The 22,793-nt window shown below is 40.7% G+C and overlaps 1 protein-coding gene and 1 long non-coding RNA gene across 4 annotated transcripts in view; one reads left to right on the top strand and one right to left on the bottom strand.

Annotated features, from left to right (window-relative positions):
- The window catches only part of LOC132402844 (putative deoxyribonuclease TATDN3), an 83,250-nt gene extending 65,652 nt beyond the window's left edge, over positions 1-17,598 (top strand). The window contains exons 8-10 of one of the 2 annotated variants that reach the window (XM_059985862.1): positions 4,248-4,360; positions 7,737-7,817; positions 15,714-17,598. In XM_059985862.1, coding sequence (XP_059841845.1) covers positions 4,248-4,360; positions 7,737-7,817; positions 15,714-15,857 — 338 coding nt within the window. In that variant the 3' untranslated portion in view covers positions 15,858-17,598. The remainder of the gene's footprint in view (positions 1-4,247; positions 4,361-7,736; positions 7,818-15,713) is intronic. The other variant, XM_059985863.1, reaches the window with a different exon arrangement.
- LOC132402847 (uncharacterized) overlaps positions 1-22,793 on the bottom strand; it is a 56,695-nt gene that overhangs the window by 31,162 nt on the left and 2,740 nt on the right. For both annotated transcript variants that reach the window (XR_009515108.1, XR_009515109.1), the window contains exon 2: positions 21,245-21,508. This is a non-coding gene — a long non-coding RNA (uncharacterized LOC132402847). The remainder of the gene's footprint in view (positions 1-21,244; positions 21,509-22,793) is intronic.

Below are 22,793 nucleotides of genomic sequence, written 5' to 3'. Positions count from 1 at the left end.
CATCAATAACTACCGGCCAGTGGCACTAACCTCAACAATAATAAAGTGCTTTGAGCGGCTCATCATAGATCGCATTAAATCCCATCATCCTGCTACACTGGACACTTTCTCGTTCTCTTATTGCTTAAGTTGGCCCACTGATGATGCCATTGCCTCTGCATTCCACTACGTCCTGTCCCATCTGAAAAACGATGTCTCATACATCAGGAAACTGTTTATTAATCAGCTATGATCATGTCTCAGAAGCTGGTGGGTGAACTATCCTTGTTGGGTCTCAACTTATCTCTGTAACTGGATCTTGGACTTCTTGACATAAAGTCCACAGCCAGTCTGTGTTGGCAGCAACATCTCTAGCTCCATCATGTTGAGCACTGGCACCCCCCCAGGGCTGTTTGCTGAGCTCGCTGCTGTTCATGCATTACTGCGCTACTGGATGCAATTCAAACCAAATCATCAAGCTCGGCCTCATCAGTGACGATGACACAACTGCATACAGAGACGAGATACAACCGCTGGTAGAATCCATTGAGCACAAGAACTTGAGTCTCAACGTAAACAAGATTTTAGGATGATGCAGGGTCCTTTGTACACATAAGCTGCTCCTCTGTGGTGAAAGTTGGGAGCACTAAGTTTCTGGGAGTGCTTGTAATGGACAAACTCACCTAGTCCCTCAACACCACCTCTTTGGTCAAGAAAGCACAGCAGTGTCTCCACCTCCTGAGGAGACTGAGGTGAAAGAGGCTTCCCCCAACCCCATTTTAACCAACTTTTACAGGAGCACTATTGAGAATGTCTTGACCAGCTCTATCACTGTTTGATACAGGAATTGCAAGGCATCTGAACACAAGTCCTTACAAAGGATTGAGAGGACTGTTGAGAGGATCATCAGGTTCTCTCTTCCACCCATCAGAGATATTTATCAAGAGCGCTGTATTCACAGGACCCTTACTATTTTTAATTATCCCTCCTATCCATCCTACAATCTCTTTGACTCTGTAGCATTCGGCCAAGAACCGTTAGGATGGAAAACAGACTTCCCCCCCCAAACCATAAGAATACTACCACCACCCAGGTCTCATTACATATGCAGTGTCAGTAGTATCACACTGTTTACTTTTTAAATTGTGTCTTTAATGCACCTTATTATTTGTTAAATTAATTGTGGTAATATTAGTTATGTGTTGTGTGTCATTTATATGTACTGTGTGGTGCACCTTGTCCAGAGGATTTCATTTTGCAGTCACTGATTAACTGCCTACAGAACGCATACACTTGCTCCTCAATCATACTTAATGCTTCTGGTCCACAGTGACAAATATGCACATTACTGGAGTGCTTTAAAGGTTTGAAATAGGAGACTTTCATGTTATGATTCACACACATACAATCGGTGCACACACATACACACACACTTCACACTCATTATGCTCCCACAGAGTCTGACCTGGACCAGGCTAACTTCTTCCTGTGCTGGATCAGGGCAACCCCTTTTCTTCAATGTGCTCTTGCATGATCTGACCTGGCTCAGGGCACCCCCTTTATTTGATGTGTTCCTGTGTGATCCGACCTGGATCAGGGTACCCCCATTCTTTAACATGGATCTGACCTGGATTGCGGCACACCCTTTATTTAACTTGCTCCTGCGGGATCTGACCCACATTGGGATGCCCCCTTTATTTAAAGTGTCCCTGTGGGATCTGACCCGGATCAGGACACCCCCTTTATTTAACATCTTCCTGCAGGATGCAACCCGGATTAGAGCAGACCCTCTTTTTACACTGCAGCTTTTCTATGTCAACACCTAAGGTGTTGGTGTAACTTGACTACTCCATACAAGAGGAAATTAATGTTCCAGCAGCTCAATTATGAACTACCTAGGATTTAGGACTGATCAGCTACTAAGGCTGAATTTCTTACTCATGCTTAATAAAGTCAAGGGTTTATTTTCAAAAATGAAAATTACCACAAGTAAATTGAGGAGTAAGAGAGAGAGTGTGAGTGTGTGTGTGTGTGTGTGTGTTCTGAGTGCAACATGTATGCAGTTAAATAAAACAAGCAAGGTGCACAACACAGTACACATAACTCACAAGCAACACATAAGTAATATTACCACAATTAAATTAACATATAATAAGGTGCATTTACAACGCAAATTAGAAAGTAAACAGTATATAGCTACTGGACTCTGTTTGAGACCTGGGTGTTCAATTGTTCATATGTTCAATTTTAGAAATGACAATAAAGTTGAACTTGAACAAAGTCACTGAGTTTGCTAAACTTTTACACTGCTGATCTCTAGTCTTAAAAAAAGTTGAAGTGTTGAAATAGGGAGGAATCTATGGTCTTCAGAGTGTGCTTGGTCTCATTAAACATGTTGTTAGGTTATCTTACATACAATATGTGGGTAACTTGAAGGAAATACTAAGTATTTCAAGAGCCAAGAAACAATTCCAGGAGAGGTTAGAGGCAATATTGGATGCACATTAACTCTGGCAGGGTTTTCAGGTCATTACTTCCTACAGAGCAAAACCCAACATCATGAATGACAGTGATGCTTCACTACCAGGTGAACTCAACACTTTTATGCTCGTTTTGAAAGGGAGAATAAAAATACCAGCTGTGAGGGTCCCAGTAGCATCTGAACACTGTGTCTCAGAGACCGACGTCAGGCTGCCTTTCAAGAGGGTGATCCCTCGCAAGGCAGCAGGGCCCAAAAAGGCAGAGTACCGAGTAAGGCTCTGAAAACCTATGCCAACCATCTGGCAGGAGTATTCAAAGACATTTACAATCTCTTACTTCTACAGTTGGAAGTTCCCATCTGCTTCAAAAAGGCAATAATTATACCAGTGCCTAAGAAGAGCAATGTGTGCTGCCTTAACGACTGTCATCAAGTAACACTCATATCTACAGTGATGAAATGCTTTGAGAGGTTGGTCATGGCTAGAATTGCTGAGTGTGGAAGGACCTGGACCCACTAAAATTTGCTTATTGCCACACTATCTCTACAGCAGATGCGATCTCAATAGCTCTCCACGCAGCCTTGGAACACTTGGACAATGCAAAATCCTATGTCAGGATGCCGTTTATTGACCATAGCTCAGCATTTAACACAATTATTTGTACAGTCCTGATTGAAAAGCTACAGAACCTAGGCTTATGTACCTCCCTCTGCAACTGGATCCTTGACTTCCTAACTGGAAGACCACAATCTGTGTGAATTGGAAATAACATTTCCACCTCACTGACAATTAACAGTGGCACTCCACAGGGATGTGTGCTTAGCCCACTGCTGTCCTCTTTCTACACCCATGACTGTGTAGCTAGGCATAGCTCAAATACCATCTATAAATTTACTGATAATACAACCACTCTTGGCAGAGTTTCAGATGGTGATGAAAGAGTGTACAGGAGCAAGTCACAGCAACAAACTTGCACTTAACATCAGCAAAACCAAAGAGCTGATTGTAGAATTCAGGAAGGGTAAGATGAGGTAATACAAACTAATCCACATAGAGGGATCAGAAGTTAAGAGAGCAAGTGATTTCAAGTTCCCGGTTGTCACTATCTCTGAGGACCTAACCTGAACCAAACATATTGGTGCAGCTATAAGGAGAACAAGACAGAAGCTATATTATATTAGGAATTTGAGAAGAATGGGTTTGTCAACTAAAATACTCAAAAATGTTTACAGGTGTACTGTGGAGAGCATTCTGACAGGCTGCATCACCGTTGAGTATGGAGGGGCTACTGCACAGGATTGAAAGAAGTTACAGAAAGTTGTAAAATTAGTCAGCTTCATCAGGGGCACTAGCCTTCATTGTATCCAAGACATATTCAAGGAACAGTGCCTCAGAAGGGCAGTGTCTATTGTTAAGGACCCCCACCACTCAGGACCTGCCCATTTTTCACTGTTACCATTGGAAAGAAAGTACAGAAGCCTGAAGGTAAATGATCAGTGATTTAGGAACAGCTTCTTCCCCTCTGCCATCCAATTTCTAAATGGACATTGATCCCATGAACACTACCTCACTACATTTTTATTTCTGTTCTTTTGCACTACTTATTTTAACATAACTAATTAATAGATATACTATATATATACTTAATGTAACTCAGTTTTTTCCCACTCTATTTATCATGTAGTTCATTGTACTGCTGTGGTAAAGTTAACAAATTTCACGCCATATGCCAGTGATATATTGTCTGATTCTGATACAGTAATGATAAAATAATCTGTATTTTTCTAGGAGCTCAGAAGGTATTGCTTCATGCTTTTGATGGAAAACCCTCTGTGGCTATGGAAGGTGTGAAAGCTGGATTTTTCTTTTCAATACCACCATCCATTATACGAAGCGAGCAGGTTAGATCAAATAAAATTTTTAGTTTGTATGCTAGGTGCACAGAAATTCTTTTAACTAGAGTAATAAAGACAGTTACTCTATGACACAATATTTATGAAAAACAAAGTACCTGTAAAAGAATTTCATTTTTAGTTGATGGTACTAAATTTTCTACATTAATGGTAACTGTATGAATTATTCTGCTTCTAAAACTACAGTAGAAAGTACAGTTCAGAAGCGGGAAAGAACATGCAGCTGCCACTATTCACTAGGTTTAATACCACCAACTGAAAGTTAATTTTAAGGCAGCAATGTTTTTGGATCTGTCAGCTTGTTCCATTTTACTATCATGACCATCATTAGTAAGAAATTCCTTTTCTTCTCTGGTATGATCCCTGTCTTTAATCAAAGATCACACTTCCACACATATTTAAGCACCACTGATACCTAACTGTCCATTACACCACTAGATGAATAGCACAAATGCTACCAAACCTGTACTGTTTTAACACTGGCACACCTCAGGAGTGTGTGCTTAGAGTCCACTGTTCTATGCTCCGTATACACACGACTGTGTGGTTAGGTATAGCTCAAATACCATTTACAAATTTGCTGACGATACAACCATTGTTGGTAGAATCTCAGGTGGTGACGAGAAGGCGCACAGGAGTGAGATATGCCAACTAGTGAAGTAGTGTTGCAGCAACAACCTTGGACTCAAAGTCAGTAAGACAAAAGAGCTGATTGTGGACCTCAGGAAGGGTAGGATGAAGGAACACATACTGATCCTCATAAAGGGATCAGAAGTGGAGAGAGTGTGCAGCTTCAAGTTCCAAGGTGTCAAGATGTCTGAAAATCTAACCTGGTCCCAACATATCTATGTAGTTCTAAAGAAGGCAAGAGAACGGCTAAACTTAATTAGCTTGAAGAGATTTGGCATGTCAACAAATACACTCAAAAACTTCTATAGTTGTACCGTGGAGAGCATTCTGACAGACTGCATCACCGTCTGGTATGGAGGGGCTACTGCACAGGACCGAAAGAAGCTGCAGAAGGTTGTAAATCTAATCAGCTCCATCTTGGGCACTAGCCTACAAAGTATCCAGGACATCTTTAGGCAGCGGTGTCGCAGAAAGGCATCGTCCAATATTAAGACCTCCAGCACCTAATGCATGCCCTTTTCTCACTGTTACTATCAGGTGGGAGGTACAGAAGCCTGAAGGCACACACTCAGCGATTCAGGAACAGCTTCTTCCCCTCTGCCATCCAATTCCTGAATGGACATTGAACCCTTGGACACTACCTCACATTTTTAATATATATTATTTCTGTTTTTTGCATGATTTTTAATCTCTTCAGGATATATATACTGTAATTGATTTACTTTTTTTATTATTACAGTATATTGTTTTTTTAAATATTATGTATTGCATTGAACTGCTGCTGCTAAGTTAACAAATTTCATGTCACATGCCGGTGATAAACCTGATTCTGATACCTCTTTAGTTGAAGAGAGGGTTTATCTTCCTATTCCTGTGATGTACCAGTCCACAAGTATCTACCTTTTGTTGCTTGCATAGTAAGACAGCAGCACTGTGGCAAAGATGCTGCTGTCTCACAGCTCCTGGGTCCCAGCTTCAACCTTGATATGGATGCTTTCTGTGCAGTGTTATGTATTCAGGCAACAATAAATATATGAGTTCGGCAAGGGATTTTATAACAAATAACACTTTTATTAAACACTGAAAACAAAACCCCCAAAAGTAAACAAACACCAACGTAACCGGAAACAGCTGCTGTGCGGCAGGTTAAACAGTTCTTAAAGCGATGCAGCTCAAACAGTTCTTAAAGCGATGTTGCAAAAACAGTTCTTTAAAGTAGTATTGCCAAAAGTTCGAAATGCTCACAGTCCATTTAAAAGGAGAGACTTTATAAGACGATTTAAATTCTCTTTCACGTCGTTTTGCTTTGATCCCCGGCGTCGAACTTCCCACGAAGAATTTACGAAATGAAACGGCTTAAAGGCACTGACCTTTCCTTTATCACACTGTCCTCAATCTTCTGCTAGCCCGCAGAGATTAACACGAGAACAGTCAACGAATTCCTTCCCGAATAAGGATTAAATAAGGTCGACCCCGTTTCACCGTCGAAAATCGATTCTCCTCAATCTTTAACTCCTGAACTCCAATCTTCACTCTCCACTGATTTCTGAACTAGCGGTATTGTAAAGAAACTGCTGGCAATGACCTTTTAGACTTTAGGCATTAGATAAAAACTTCATCCTTCAACTAAACTGCGTCATCACATTAAATCACGCAGTGGCATGAAGTCAACTTGGCAAATCCAGCCAAGAACTGCCCCTCCTCACAGGGTGGGGTCTTCCTTTTATAACCTGTAAAAAAAAACTGTCACATGATCTCTACTGGCGGGAAAATGACATCACTCCACCATCACAAGACCATTACCTCAAGTCCAGTATAGCTTCAACCCCAGTCACGTGACAAGGGTACCACTGTCGTGTCACGAGTACGTAACAGCAGGATTTGCACACTCTCCTTGTGACTGTTTTCCCCAAGTATTTTGTTTTGGGTCTTATCCTAAAAATATGCTGTTATGAGCTGGCTTGTTTCAAATGACCATAATACAGGCTAATGGCAAAAGAAGTCAAAGTGATTTGATGAGCATATTTGATAGTAAGTAAGTTGCATTAATTTAAGGAAGTAAGGAGAGAGGAAATAGGACTAATTAAAGTGCTTCCCTTGGAACTGCATGAATCAAAGTGTGAAAAAGCTGCCTTCTGTTTCATTATACCATACCTCTGGGCAGCATCATTTATAGATATGCATGCTGGAGATACTTAGTTAACAACTAAGTGCCTTTGTTTTGTCAGATTAGTTGTTCAGAAAATATCTCAGTTTAGTTGGATTAGGTTCCATCGTTGGCCAAAAACAATTTGCCAGAGAAAAAAGTCCCACCATATTTGCACAATGTCAGGCTGAGAAGTGAAAGTTGCATTGTCTAAGACTTAACAGGCTCAGAAGTATGATCACATGGATTGGGTCTGGAAGAATTGCTACCAATTATGGATTTGTACCATATTTTGACAATTGCATATTGTGCAGAAAAATCTACTAAACCAGTTGGTTCAGTTAGGTATATACATACAGTATGTTGACATTTGGTAGTCACTGAGAATAATTTGTGCACATTTAAATCTTGCTACTACAAACCTGTGAAACAGAGTACTCTTATTGCACAGGATTTTACTAATAAATAGTTGTGATTGCATTTTTTTCTGTGGATTAAAATATTTTGAAAGATTTTTAATTTGTATTTTTTGCATTAGCTTTGTGTAGTTCAACCTGTGGTCAAACTAATGTTTGTGTTTTGTCCAAGAAGCAAAAACTGGTGAAGCAATTGCCATTAGAGTGTATATGCTTAGAGACAGACTCTCCCGCATTAGGACCGGTAAAACAGGTAAGGTATTTCTTTGTCCAATAAAATTGGTTATATACTTGATTCTTGTAATAGATGTGTCATCTCCTTCAAACCAAGAAGAATATTATATAGAAGATTAACTCTTTAGAGCTGATAACTAATGTTTCGATAAATTTAAAAATCACTTAGGTAACTTTTAATTCGGCTGAAGGAAAACAGTGGCAGAGCCTGATAGAGTACCCTAGGAAACTTTCAATGCTTGAAAAGGCAAGAACTGCCATGAACATAAAGAGAAATTTTAACATCTGGTTTATGCCGGTACTTAAGAATGTTTAAATAAGACTTGAATTCAGCTTTTAATCTATCCTCTTCCAGTTTTAAAGGAGGTTATGTTTTGGTTGATAGGCAATCAAATCTGCCTTTAAGAAAAAAACATATCCCTTAAACACCTCATGCTTTAGAATTAACTCCCATTTTATATTTCATCGTGTATTGCTGGGTTTTTTGGGTCTGATGAAAATTGTCAGGAAGAAGGAAGCGAGGTCTGCCGGAACTAGTATATGCCCTTTTATTAACTGGATTCAATTTCGCAACTTTACGTGGACTTTCCACAAAACATTCCATTCTTCTCCCAGGTATCTCTAATCTCTCCATTTGCCCACCACTTCCAAGCTCACTTTTGCTTTTCCAACTAATATCTGAATGAGGCTTTTTAATCTCTTCCATTGCTAATAATTCCATTCTCCCTAACCCCATCCAGCACATCTCAAAGACAATTTTTTCTTCCAATACTGATCCTTCAGATATCATTCTTCAGTCTGTTCGATTCCATGATACTGAAGCCACAGATGGCTGCTTCAAAGTTGTGTATCACTTCTCACTATTCTCTGACTGGGATCTTGTGCTGGAAACTGAACATTCAGCCAGCTACCTCAGAGATGAATGTTAAATTTAGTGCAAAGCCACAATAAATTCTCAAAATCTGAAGAGAAACAGAAAATTATACAGAAGTTATTGCATGAGGTTTTGGGGAAGGATGGCAAAGTGAAGGAGCCATGCATATTTAAGGACAAGCATACTTAAGGTTTAGGAAGCAAGAATCAAATAGGATTCTAGAGAATTAAAAGGCAGCCAGGGAGGAGCTGAAGAATGATAGACTTAGGGAAGATAGAAAGGGGCATGAGAAGGCCTTGGCAAGTAGGATTAAGGAAAACCTCAAGGTATTTTATACGTATGTGAAGAACAGCAGGATGACCACAGTGAGGATAGGACTGATCAGCGATAAAAGAGGAAATGTACGACTGGAGTCAGAGAAGGCAGGGGAGGGTTAATGAATACTTTGCTCAGTATTCACCAGTGAGAAGGACCTTGACCAATATGCAGCCATGTCAAAGTCAAGAAAGAGGATTTGCTGGCAATCTTGAAAAACATTAGGATACAGTAGATAAGTCCCCAGGGCCAGATAGGATATACCCCAGGTTACTACAGGGGACAATGGAAATGATTGCTCTGCCTTTGGTGATGATCTTTGCATCCTCTCTGACCACATGAATAATGCCAGAGGATTTGAAGGTGGCAAATGTTATTCCTTTGTTCAAGAAAGGGAGTAGGGATAATCCTGGGAATTACAGACCAGTGAGTCTTTATGTCAGTGGAGGACAAACTGTTGGAGAAGATTCTTACAGACATGATTTATGAGCATTTGGAGAAGCATAATCTGATTAGGGATAGTTAGTATGGCTTTCTGAGGACATTGGCCTCAATACTTCCTTGTAACATTAGATCATCGATTTCCTCACTCATAGACCCCAATCAGTTCAGATTGGCAACATCATCTTCTCCACTATCTCTATCAGTACAGATGTGCCACAGAGCTGTGTTCTTAGCTCCCTGCTCTACTTGCTTTACACCTATGGCTGTGTGGCTAAGTGCAGTTCCAAAGCCATATTCAAGTTTGTGATTGTGGGCTGAATCAAAGGTGGTGATGAATCAGCATACAGAAGGGAGATTGAAATTTGGGCTGTGTTGCTATAGCAACAGCCTCTCACTCAATGTCAATAAGACTAAGGAACTAATTCTAGACTTCAGCAGAAAGAAACCAGACGTCCATGAGCCATTCCTCATCAGAGGATTAGAGGTAGAGAGTGTTAGCAACTTAAAATTCCTGGGTGTTACTATTTCAGAGGATCTGTCTTGGATTCAGCATGTATGTGCAATTGTGAAGAAAGTAGAGCACTATCTTTACCTCCTTAGGAGTCTGCAGAGATTTGGTACGACATCTAAAATTTTGACAAGTTTCTAGGTGTGTAGTGGAGAGTGTATTGACTGGCTGTATCACAGCCTAGTATGGAAACACCAATGCCCTTGAATGTAAAATCTTACAAAAGGTAGTGGATTTTGCTCAGTACTGTACATCACAGTTCAAGCCCTCTTAACCATTGAGTACATCTACATGAAACACTATTGTAGGAAAGCAGCATCCATCATCAGAGATCCCCACCATCCAGGCCAGGCTCTGTGCTCACTGCTGCCAACAGGTTTAAGAGCCTCAGAACTCTTACCACCAGGATCAGGAATAGTTAGCACTCCACAACCATCAGGCTCTTGAACAAAAGGGGATAACTATATTCAGTTGCTTATCCATTGAGATGTTTCCACAACCAATAATCTCACTTTAAAGACTCTTTATGAAATTCTGCACCTTTTTATCTCCAAACATACATTTGCTCATTGCGACCAAAACATTCTATTTTAACTTCACCAGTCCACAGGACTTGTTTCCAAAATGCATCAGACTTGTTCAGATGTTCCTTTGCAAACTTCTGACACTGAATTTTAGAACATAGAATAGTACAGCTCATTACAGGCCTTTCAGCCCACAATGTTGTGCTGACCCTCAAACCCAACCTCACATATAACCCCCCACCTTAAATTCCTCCATATGTCTAGTAGTCTCTCAAACTTCACTAGCGTATCTGCCTCCACCACTGACTCAGGCAGTGCATTCCACGCACCAACTGCTCTCTGAGTGAAAAACCTTCCTCTAATATCCCCCTTGAATTTTCCTCCCCTTAACTTAAAGCCATGTCCTCTTGTACTGAGCAGTGGTGCCCTGGGGAAGAGGCGCTGGCTGTCCACTCTGTCTATTCCTCTTAATATCTTGTACACCTCTATCATGTCTCCTCTCATCCTCCTTCTCTCCAGAGAGTAAAGCCCTAGCTCCCTTAATCTCTGATCATAATCCATATTCTCTAAACCAGGCAGCATCCTGGTAAATCTCCTCTGTACTTTTTCCAATGCTTCCACATTCTTCCTATAGTGAGGTGACCAGAACTGGACACAGTACTCCAAGTGTGGCCTAACTAGAGTTTTATAGAGCTGCATCATTACATCAGGTCTCTTAAAACTTTATCCCTCGACTTATGAAAGCTAACACCCCATAAGCTTTCTTAACTACCCTATCTACCTGTGAGGCAACTTTCAGGGATCTGTGAACATGTACCCCCCAGATCCCTCTGCTCCTCCACACTACCAAGTATCCTGCCATTTACTTTGTACTCTGCCTTGGAGTTTGTCCTTCCAAAGTGTACCACCTCATACTTCTCCAGGTTGATCTCCATCTGCCACTGCTCAGCCCACTTCTGCATCCTATCAATGTCTTTCCGCAATCTTCGACAATCCTCTACACTACCTACAACACTACCCACCTTTGTGTCGTCTGCAAACTTGCCAACCCACCCTTCTACCCCCACATCCAGGTCATTAATGAAAATCACGAAAAGCAGAGGTCCCAGATCTTGTTATCTGATGTTCTCCATAAGACCATAAGATATAGGAGCAGAAGTCCATTCAGTCCATCAAGTCTGCTCTGCCATTCAATCATGGCTGATCCAATTCTTCCAGTCAACCCCATTCCCCTGCCTTTTCGACATACCCCTTCATACTCTGGCTAATCGAGAACCTGTCTATCTCTGCCTTAAATGCACCCAGTGATTTGGCCTCCACAGCTGCTTGTGGCAACAAATTCCACAGATTTACCACCCTCTGACTAAAGTAATTTCTCTGCAAATCTGTTCTAAGTGGATGTCCTTCAATCCTGAAGTCATGCCCTCTTGTCCTAGACTCCCCTGTCATGAGAAATAACTTTGTCATATCTAATCTGTTCAGGCCTTTTAACATTCGGAATGTTTCTATGAGAATCTCCCCTCATTCTCCTGAACTCCAGGGATTGCAACCCAAGAGCTGCCAGACATTCCCCATACAGTAACCCTTTCATTCCTGGAATCATTCTCGTGAATCTTATCTGAACCCTCTCCAATGTCAGTAAATTGTTTCTAAAATTAGGAGCCCAAAACTGCACACAACACTCTAAATGTGGTCTCACAAGTGCCTCATAGAGCCTCAACTTTACATCCCTGCTTTTATATTCTATACCTCTAGAAATGAATGCCAACATTACATTTGTCTTCTTCACCACTGACTCAACCTGGAGGTTAACCTTTAGGGTATCTTGCACAAGGACTCCCAAGTCCCTTTGCATCTCTGCATTTGGAATTCTCTCCACATCTAAAAGATAATCTGCCTGTTTATTTCTTTCACCAAAGTGCGTGACCATACACTTTACAACATTGTATTTCATTTGCCACTTCTTTGCCCAGTCCCCTAAACTATCTAAGTCTCTCTGCAGGTTCTCTGTTTCCTCAACCCTACCTACTCCTCCACCTGTCTTTGTATCATCGGCAAATTTAGCCACAAATCCATTAATCTAATAATCCAAATCATTGACATACATTGTAAAAAGCAGCGGTCCCAACACCAACCCCTGTGGAACTCCACTGGTAACCGGCAGCCAGCCAGAATAGGATCCCTTTATTTTCACTCTGTTTTCTGCCGATCAACCAATGCTCCACCCATGCTAGTAACTTCCGTGTAATTCCATGGGCTGTTATCTTGCTAAGCAGCCTCATGTGCAGCACCTTGTCAAAGGCTTATTGACACAGTTTGTTATCTTCTGTCTCTGGTTGATCTTTCATTGAACCCGTTATAGTTTCTGTTTTATAGATTTGCTGAGTATACCCACAGGAAAATGATCTCAGGGTTGTATATGGTGAAATATACTTAGCTAATAACTTCTCTAATAAATTGTACTCTGAACTTTGAATTATTTGAGTAAGTGACAAAACATATTGATAAAGGCAGAGCAGTGGATGACATTTGACAAGGTTTCCCACAGTAGACTCCTTCACTAAGTCAAGAAGCATGGGATCCAGGGAAACTTGGATATGTGGATTCAGAATCGCCTTGCCCACAGAAGGCAGAGAATGATAGTAGGTGGAGCATATTTTGCCTGGAGGTCAGTGACCAGTGGTGTTCCACAGGGATCTCTTCTGGGACCCATGCTCTGTAATTTTTTCTTAAATACCTTGGATAACGAAATGGAAGGGTGGGTTCGTAGGTTTACAGATGACATGAAGGTTGGTGGTGCTGTGGGTAGTGTAGAAGGTTGCTATAGGTTAGAAAGGGATATTGATAGGATGCACCCAAAACGCAGCCCTCCATCTAAATTTCTATTAAATGTTGAAATCGAACTATACCCACTACTTCCATTGGCAGTTCATTCCACACTCTCACAACCCTCTGAATGAAGAAATTCCCCCTTGGGTTCTCCTTAAACATTTCATTTTTCACTCTTTAGCTCATGGTCCATAGTTTTGTCTTGCCCAATCTCAGTGGAAAAAGACTACATACATTTACCCTTCATAATTTTGTATACTTCTATCAAATCTCCACTCATTCTCCCACATTCTGGGGAATAAAATCCTAACCTATTCAACCTTTCCCTATGACTCAGGTTGTTAGGTCCTGGCAACATCTGCATTCTTTCAATCGTATTGATATCTTTCCTATAGGTAGGTGACCAAAACTGCACACGATACTCCAAATTAGGCATCACCAATGTCTTATACAACTTCAGCATAACATTCCAATTCCTGTACTCAATACTTTGATTTATGAAGGCCATTGTGCCAAAAGCTCTCTTTGCAACCCTATCTACTTGTGAAGCTACTTTCAGGGAGTAATGAATCTGTACCCCCCCCCCCCCCCCCGCCAGATCCCTCTGTTCTATCACACTCCTCATTGCCCTGCCTTTCACTGTGTAAGTCCTATCCTGTTTCGTTCTCCCAAAGTGCTACACCTTACACTTGTCTGAATTAAATTCCATCTGCCATTTTAGCCCTTTTTTCCAGCTGGTCCAGATCCCTTTGCAAGCTTTGATAGTCTTCCTTTTTGTCTACTACACCCTTAATCTTGGTCAGTTGCAGATTTGCTGATCCAGTTAACCACATTATCGTTCAGATCATTGATATAAATGACAAAAAATAACTGACCCAGTACCAATCTCTGTGGCAAACCACCAGTCACAGGTCTATAGTCAAGAGAGAGGCAACCATCTACTACCACTCTCTGGTTTCTCCTGTGAAGCCAGTGTCTATTCATAGTTTACTACCACATCTTGATTCAAGTACTGAACCTTCTTGACTAACCTTGCATTCAGTACCTTGCCAAAGACCTTGCTGAAGTCCACGTGGACAACGCTCACTGCCTTGTCTTCTTCCATTTTCCTGGTTTGTTCCTTGAAAAACTCTACAAGATTGGTTGGACATGATTTGCCATGCACAGAACTGGGCTGATAAGTGGCAGATGAAGTGCAATCTGGGAAAGTGTGAAGTGATTCACTTTGGAATTTTGAACTTGAAGGTAGAGTACAGAGTTAATGGCAGAATTCTTAACAGTATAGTAGAACAGAGGGAGCTTGGAGTTCACGCCCGGAGATCCCTCAAAGTGCAGCGCAAATCGATAGAGTGGTTAAGAAAGCATATGGTGCATTCATCTTCATTAGTTGGGAACTGATATCAAGGGCTGTGAGATAACGTTGCAGCTCTATAAAACTCCAGTCAGATCATATTTAGAATACTATGTTCATTGTTGGTCATCTGATTATAAGAAGGATATGGAAGCTTCAAAGATGGTGTGGAGGAGATTTACCAGGATGCTGTCAGGTTTGGAGGACGTGTCTAGTGAGGATAAACTGAGCAAGCTAGGACTTGTTTCTTTAAAGAAAAGGAGGATAAAAGATGATGTGATAGAGGTGTACAAAATAGACAGCCAACATCTTTTTCCCCGGGCTGAAATGGCTAATACATGGAGGCACAACTTTAATGTGTTTGAGGAAAGTGTAGGAAGGATGTCAAAGGTAGGTTTTTTTTAAACACAAAAAGTAGTAGGTGCGTGGAATGCACTCTCAGGGTTGGTGGTAGAGGCAGTTACATTCAGAACATTTAATATACTTTTTGGTGCATGGATGAAAACAATCAAGAGCTGCATGGGAGGGAAGGTTTAGATAGGTTAAAGGTTCGGCACAATATTGTGGGCTGATGGGCCTGTATTATGCTCTGCAGTTCTATGTTCTATTTTCTAAGGCTAAGAAAGAGTTAACAACTTAGAGGAAAAGTAAATTTTATTACAGAGAGAAAAGTGAAGTAGAGATTGGAAGAGAGGGAGGAGAGAACACAATGTCTGTGCTTGGTTGAAGGTCAGAAGAAATGAAAAGGTTAAAGATTGACAACTCACAGTGAAAGAAGATTGCAAAAGTATTAGTGAACAACAAAAGTATAGTGTGGAGGATATGCCCTTTTATTGGCTATGAAATATTTTGGGATATACTGAGAGAGTCATGAAGGTATCTCTACAAATGCATATCTTTTGCTGTTCTATGTATTGTCATTGCTTTAATCAGACAACATTACTCTCCTTTTAAAAAATCTATTATCCAGCAAGCACTGGGTAAACTGTTTTTGTTTTTTTTCTTTCTTTCAGTGCTGTCTATAATTGTACTCTGCTGTAATGAAAATGACTGAAATTATTGTTTTCCAGATAAGAAATGAGCCCCAGAACATATCAATTTCCTGTCAGTACATTGCACAGGTTAAAGGACTTTCAGTGGAGAAAGTCATGGAGGTGACAACACAGAACGCAATCAAACTTTTCCCAAAACTGCAAAAATTTATCCATTTATAAATCTTTGCAATAATTGACAGAAATTAGTATAAATTTGTGAATGCAATTTAAGCTTAACATAGAGTTAAGGTTTAATAAAATATGCCTCAAAGTGCAATATAATAGTTGTGTCAACTTTACCACATTATGACAGAGTTATAAAGTTATGGAGCAAGGATAAAGCCGCTTCAGCCCAACTTTTCCATGTTGAGCAAGGTGCTGACCTGATCTAATCCCATTGCCTGAATTTGACCCATATCTCTAAATGTTTCAGATTCATGTACCAACCAAGTATCTTTAAAACCTTCTAATTATACCTACCTTTACCTCTTCCATTGCCAGCTGGTTCCATATGTTCACCAGTCTCTGTGTGGAAAAACTTGCCTCTTGCAACTTCCTTAAACCTTTTCTCTTGTCTTAAATCTATGCCCTCTAGTTTTAGACTCTCCTGTGGGAGAAAGACTGACAATTTATCTTGTCTGTGCCCTGAATAATTTATAGACCTCTATAAAGTTACCCCTCAGCTTCCTCCAGTCCAGGGAAGACAAATTCTGCTTTACGTATAACTCAAGCCTTCAGTCTGGACAAAGTATTTTATGACTCTTTTCTGGATCCTGAAGTTAAATCACATCCTTTTTATAGCATGGCAACTAGAACTGCATGTAATACTCTTGACTACAGCATCACCAATGTCTTGCACTTGTGGTTTGCTTTACTTAAAAGCCTATCCACTGATTCTAAGGTTAAAATCACTTTCATTATTAACTAAACATTGTTTATGCAAATCTGAAAAGCTTTTGGTGAATATATTTTTCTTTTGAAATAAAGAAGTTGGGAATTCACAATAAATCCATCATTATCTGAGGTAACAAAAGTACATTAGCATTTGAGTGTGGAAATTTCATCAAAGTATTCCATTATATAGTCAAACTGACATTATTTATAGACATATATCAAAAAATATATATTGAGCAATGATCCAACTTTTTTGAATTGTTATTCAACTTTGCTGTATGTCTAGATACTTTAAAAATACACTCAGTGGCCATTTTATTAGGTAACTCCTAGTACCTAATAATTCTGCTACTGTAGCCTATCTACTTCAGGATTTTATGTGTTCAGAAAGCCTGTTCTGCAGGTAACACATGGTTAACTGAGTTATTGTCGCCTTGCTGACAGCTTGAACTAGGCTCTCCATTCTCCTCTGACTTCTCTCATTATCAAAGCCCACAGAGCTGCCACTCACTGGATTTTTTTTTCTTTTTGAACCATTCTCTGTAAACTGTAAAGACTGTTGCATGTGAAAATCCCAGATCAGCAGTTTCCAAGATACTAAAACCATTCTGTCTGGCACCATAATCATTCTACCGTCAAAGTCACTTAGATTATATTTTTTTCCCTGTTCTGGTGTTTGGTCTGAAAACAACTGAACCTCTTGACCATGTCTGCATGCTTTTATTCATTGAGTTTTGGCTGTATGATTGACTGATTAGATATTTGCAGTAATGAGTTGGTGTACTGATGTGCCTAAAAAAGTGGCCACTGAGAGTATATGTATTGAATTGCAGATAGCTAGCTTCTGGGGATGCCTTCTATTACAAAGATGACACTTTTTGTAATGTCCTGATATGGTTGTCTTGAAATTTTAGATTTTGATGTTGCAAATCATCTTTTGTGTAATTTCATGAATTACCTTACATATGAAACCATGGGTAGCAAAATAATCAAATCAAAAATGCATAAAATGATCTTTTAAAAATTATTTTGTCAACAATTATTCCACTGTTCTTTTCTGAAAAGGCCGTCCATCCTGAAGGAAAACGTAAAAAACAAAGTCCTATTTTATTAGTTTGCCAAATATGTACCAAAAACACTGCAGCAAACACAAGAACTATAGTTACTTGCACACTAATTCTGAATTATAAATGCAAAAAAAGAAGGAAGGAAGATTCATGCCGTAATCTGCCACAGTTCTTAATTAAGCCAAATATTCAAACTGTAAGTAGAATCATGTCTGGAGAAGGATCACGCAGAGTTTTAGAGCTGTCTTTCCCACAGTCTTCAATATGCTGAAATCCCTCATCAGTCGCATGACTTTAGATAACAACAAGGAGATGCATATTTATTTCTTTAATAAAGGAAAATTTGCCTCAAGATTTAAAAACACAGACTGCAATTATGAGAGATCAGATGATTTGTATTTTCAGCTTTGTTACTAGGGAGGTTACATTTAAAAGTGAAGTTCAGCCAAGTTACATCGGAAAACTTATATCGAGAAAGGGATTTTAGTATAAAATAATATGTGCTTGCCTGATTAGAATTGTGCTTCAATCTAAAAACCTCGAAAAACAAGTCAAAAATCAGGCCCATTTCCATCCATAATGCATTAAAGTGCAAATTTTAACTTGTAGTTTGGAATCTTAATGCCATTTTTCTTTATAAGCATCATTTAACTGTTAGCCTCAACTCCTGCCTGAATCCGAAGTTGTGTGACTCCAGTGAACTAACAATCGGGAAGATGCGGTTATGAATGCAGGGAATAGTATCCCAGAAAAAGTAAATTAACATTCAGGAGATGATTCTTAGGAAAGAATTATAATTGAGGTAAGAGGTGAAAGATTAAAGTCTTCTTATAGAGTCTGGATGAAGAATCCTCCTGATTCTCATGGAAACTTGAAAGGTTGAAAGCTGGTTTCCTTACTTGCCCTTACCAGAGTCTGAGTATTATGAGTCCTTGAGTCTGGAATGAGGTATCAAACACATGGCATTCAAAAACCCATTTGAAGTTGATTGACATAATTGGACCCTGTCCATTGATTGTTTTTGAGATCCTTACAATCCAAATCTCTGTTGATGAAATTATAACCAAGAAAATTAACAACAAGTTGGACGGCAGGATGCTCCCTCCACTTCAATCACCAGCCTACCCAGGTTTGGCTGTGTGGAGAGTTCAAATCAATCCTTTGTTGGTACAGAGTTATCTTCGTGTACTTTGGAATTGAATGTTCAAGGAATTACACAGCTTGAAGTCTTTTTGGGAATGTACAGTAGGACTTTTGTGACTGAATATAATAGGAGATTTGTTTTCTCTGGCAGAAGAAAAATAATTATGGCAGAATTAAGGCATCCTTTATTGGGTGCCAAGAAACCTTAGATCTCAATTAGCCAGGTGCCAGTTTCTGAATTTGATGATAATTCCAGAGACAACCTGCAGTGGGGCAGGACAATTTGTGAATGGACAAAAGCTTACACAAATTCAATTAACTAAGGATGCAAAAATCTAGGAAAATATTTAACTGGTTTTGGTAATCAAAGATATATTTAGGTGACTGCATGGCAGAACAGTTAATTCCTTAATGGAACATTGAGCAGGAAAGCAGCTGACACCTGTGATGTTCCCCCATGCATGCCATGATGTGACAAAGGGTGGTAGTCATGATTTTCACAGACACGGTTAACGTAGAGTGAACGATTGCCTGCCCTACAGGTTTCTCTGAACCAGGTGGCACACTTCAGCGTCTATGTACTCTATACTATTAAGTCTGAAATGTATCAAAGAGTTTTCCTCCATCAAACACATAAGACTAGCTTTATTTGTCACATCTGTGTTGAAATATACCATGAAGTGCATCATTTGCACCTATGACCAACACAGTCTGAGGATATGCAAGGGGCAGCCTGCAAGTATCACCATGCTTCTGGAGCCAACAAAGCCTGCCCACAATCTACTACTCCTAACCTTTACATGTTTGGAATGTGGGAGGAAATCGCAGCGTGCACAGGAAACCCACCAGTACAAATGTCAAATGTAAGTACAAATGTCTTACAGGCAGCAATGCCTGTAAATCTGGTTCTATCAGTATAAATCTTTTAACAATATCATTCATCATGGAATTCCTGACAAAGCATCTTCAAAACATTCCTGTATTTATAAAACCTTGATAAATGTTTAACAGCCCTTGGTTCATATACTTCTTAAACTTTGTAAGGGTCTCTGTCAACTCACTCTCTCTCTTCCTCTCCTCCCACCCCAGATAGTGTGTTCCAAGGCTCCAAACATCCTCTGGTTAAAAAGTTCTTCCTCAGATCCCCTCCTAACCTCTTCCTCCAAAATAGGGATACTTTGGGTACAGGGTACAACTTGGCAGCATGTTGACAGTTGAAATAACATCCTCTGGCCCACTATGCCTGTGCTGACTATGATCCTAATTTAAATCCCTCATCTGCCTACACATGGTCGACATTGCTCTACACCCTGCCTGCTCCCGTCTTTATAAATTCTTGTTCTATGCTGCTATCAGATGTTTCCAATACTCATCATGGCAGCATGTTCCAAGCACCTAACACTTTCTGCCTCATAAGCACAAGATATTCTACTGATGTTGGAAATCCATGGCAACACACACAAAATGCTGGAGGATATCAGCAGGTTAGACACCATCCATGGAAATCAGTAAACAGTTAACATTTCAGGCCAAGAACCTTCTTCAAGACTGGAATGGAAGGGAAGATGCCAGAATAAAAAGAACTTGTCAAAGGTCTTCTGAAAATCTAAATAAACAACATCCACTAACTTTCCTTTGTCTATCCTGCCTATGTTATTTCCTCAAAGAATTTCAACAGATTTGTCATGCAAGATTTCCCCCTAAGGAAACCATGCTGACTTTGGTTTATTTTATCATGTGCCTCCAAATACCCCGAAACCTCATCCTTAATAACAGACTCCAATATCTTTCCATCCACTGGAGTCAGGCTAATTGACCTATGAATTTCCTTTCTTCTGCCCTTCTCCAGAACCATTCTGGAATCTAGTGATTCCTGAAAGGTCAGTGCTAATATTGTAGCGGTGTGCTACACGCAGCGCTGAAATAATGACACGTAGTCAGTGAGCTGCAGTTGCAAAGAGGTTTATTCAAACTTCGCAGCCTCGCTTTAAAGCCTTCCTGTTCCCGCCTTTCCCAAGCGGGAATGCCGTAGGGGGTGCATATTCACAGTCCCATCCCACGCGCAGGCTTTTCCCCTTGCTGGTGAAGAAGGCTTGGCGCCCTCTTTGGGACCAGCCTCAATGCCACTGCATACCACTTTGTGAGCCAGTTCGAGTGTGCTGGGAAGTGGGTCACCACATAACCCCCCTTTCCCCCCAGAACCAGCGATACACCCCCCAATGTCCTCAGTCTGGGTTGGTCCCTGTTTGGGAGGTCTGCCTCTGCGCCACGGTGCCTGAATCTCGACTGGCTGCACCAAGTCCACATGGGCCAGTTTGAGCCGGTCCACTGTGAAAACCTCCTCTTTCCCCCCAATGTGCAGCATGAATGTGGACCCGTTGTTTCTGATCACCGTAAACGGCCCCTCGTAGGGCCGCTGTAGCGGTGCCTGATGTCCGCCCAGTCATACAAAAACAAACTTACAGTTTTGCAGGTCTTTGGGTACGCAGGTCAGGCTCTGTCCATGCTGTGAAGTGGGTATGGGGGCCAGGTTACCGAGCCTCTCGCGTACTCTGCCCAGGACTGCTGCAGGTTCTTCCTCTTGCCCCCTTGGGGCTGGTGTAAACTCTCCTGGGACGACCAGTGGTGCGCCGTACACCAACTCAGCCGACGAGGCGTGCAGATCCTCTTTGGGCGCCGTTCCCACTCACATTTCTAGCATTCTGCTGGTGTCTTTCACTGTGAAGACTGACACAAAATACTTACTAAGTTGATCCATAATTACTACCTCTCCAGTGTCATTTCCCAGCAGTCTGATATCAATGTTTGTCTCTCTTTTACTCATTATATATCTGAAGAAAAACTTTTTTTCTTCCCTTTTATATTATTAGCAAGCTTCCCTTCATATTTCATCTTTTCTCTCTTTACGGCTTTTTAGTTACCTTCTGTTGGTTTTTAAAAGTTTCCCAGTCCTCTCCCCACTAATTTTTGCTATATTATATACCCTCTATTTTGCTTTTTTGCTGTCTTTGATTTTCCTTTTCAGCCACGGTCGCCTCATCCATCCTTTAGGATACTTATCTTTGGGATGTATCTTTCCTGTGCCTCCCAAATTGTTCCCAGAACAATTTCTGATGGGTTTGCTCTGAGAGCTGCTTTGCTCTCAACCCATCTAGTGTCCCTTTTCAATGAACTTTGACCAGCTCCTCTCTCATGCCTCTTTAATTCCCTTTACTCCACTGTAATCCCATTTTAGTTTCTCCTTCTCAGACTGCAGGGTGAATTCTATAATATTATGATCATTGACTCTCAAGGGTTCCTTTACTTTTAAGCTCCCTAATAACCTAATACCCGATCTAGAAACGCTATTCCCCTAGTGGGCTCCACCACAAGTTGCTGTAAAAAGCTGTATCATAGTCATTTTACAAATCCCCTCTCTTGGGATGCATCAACCTGATTTTCCCAATCTACCTGCATGTTGAAACCACCCCCCCCCCACCCCCATGACAATTGCAACATTGCCCTTTTTCCACACCTTTTCTATTTCTCTTTGTATTTTGTAGCCCACATCATGACTACTGCTCAGAGGTCTGTATACAACTCCCATCAGCGTTTTTTTCACCCTTGTAGTTTCTTAACTCTACCACAAGGATTCTTTACTATCCTATGTCACCTCTTTCTAAGATATTGGTTACCTTGGGTTCAGGGATAACCTGTCCTCTTTGTACAAGTCATACTTTCCCCAAGAGAGATCCCAATAATTCAGAAGTCTAAAGCCTGGTCCCCTCCTTCAATTCTTCACCGCACATTCATCTGATAAACCATTCTATTCTTACCCTCACTGGCACGCGGCACAGGTCCTGCTTTTCAGCTTTCTACTTAACTATCTGTATTCTCTCTTCAGGACCTCCTCCCTTTTCCAACCTATGTTGCTGGTACCAATCTATACCATGACTTCTGGCTGTTCACCCTCCTTTAGAATGCTGTGGACCCAATCGAGATATCCTTGACCCTGGCACCTGGGAGGCAACAT

Source organism: Hypanus sabinus, chromosome 12 (genome assembly GCF_030144855.1).
Source record: "Hypanus sabinus isolate sHypSab1 chromosome 12, sHypSab1.hap1, whole genome shotgun sequence".
Lineage (NCBI taxonomy): Eukaryota > Metazoa > Chordata > Chondrichthyes > Myliobatiformes > Dasyatidae > Hypanus > Hypanus sabinus.
The sequence above is the reverse complement of the archived record's forward strand: the minus strand, read 5'-3'. Positions and strand labels throughout refer to the sequence as shown.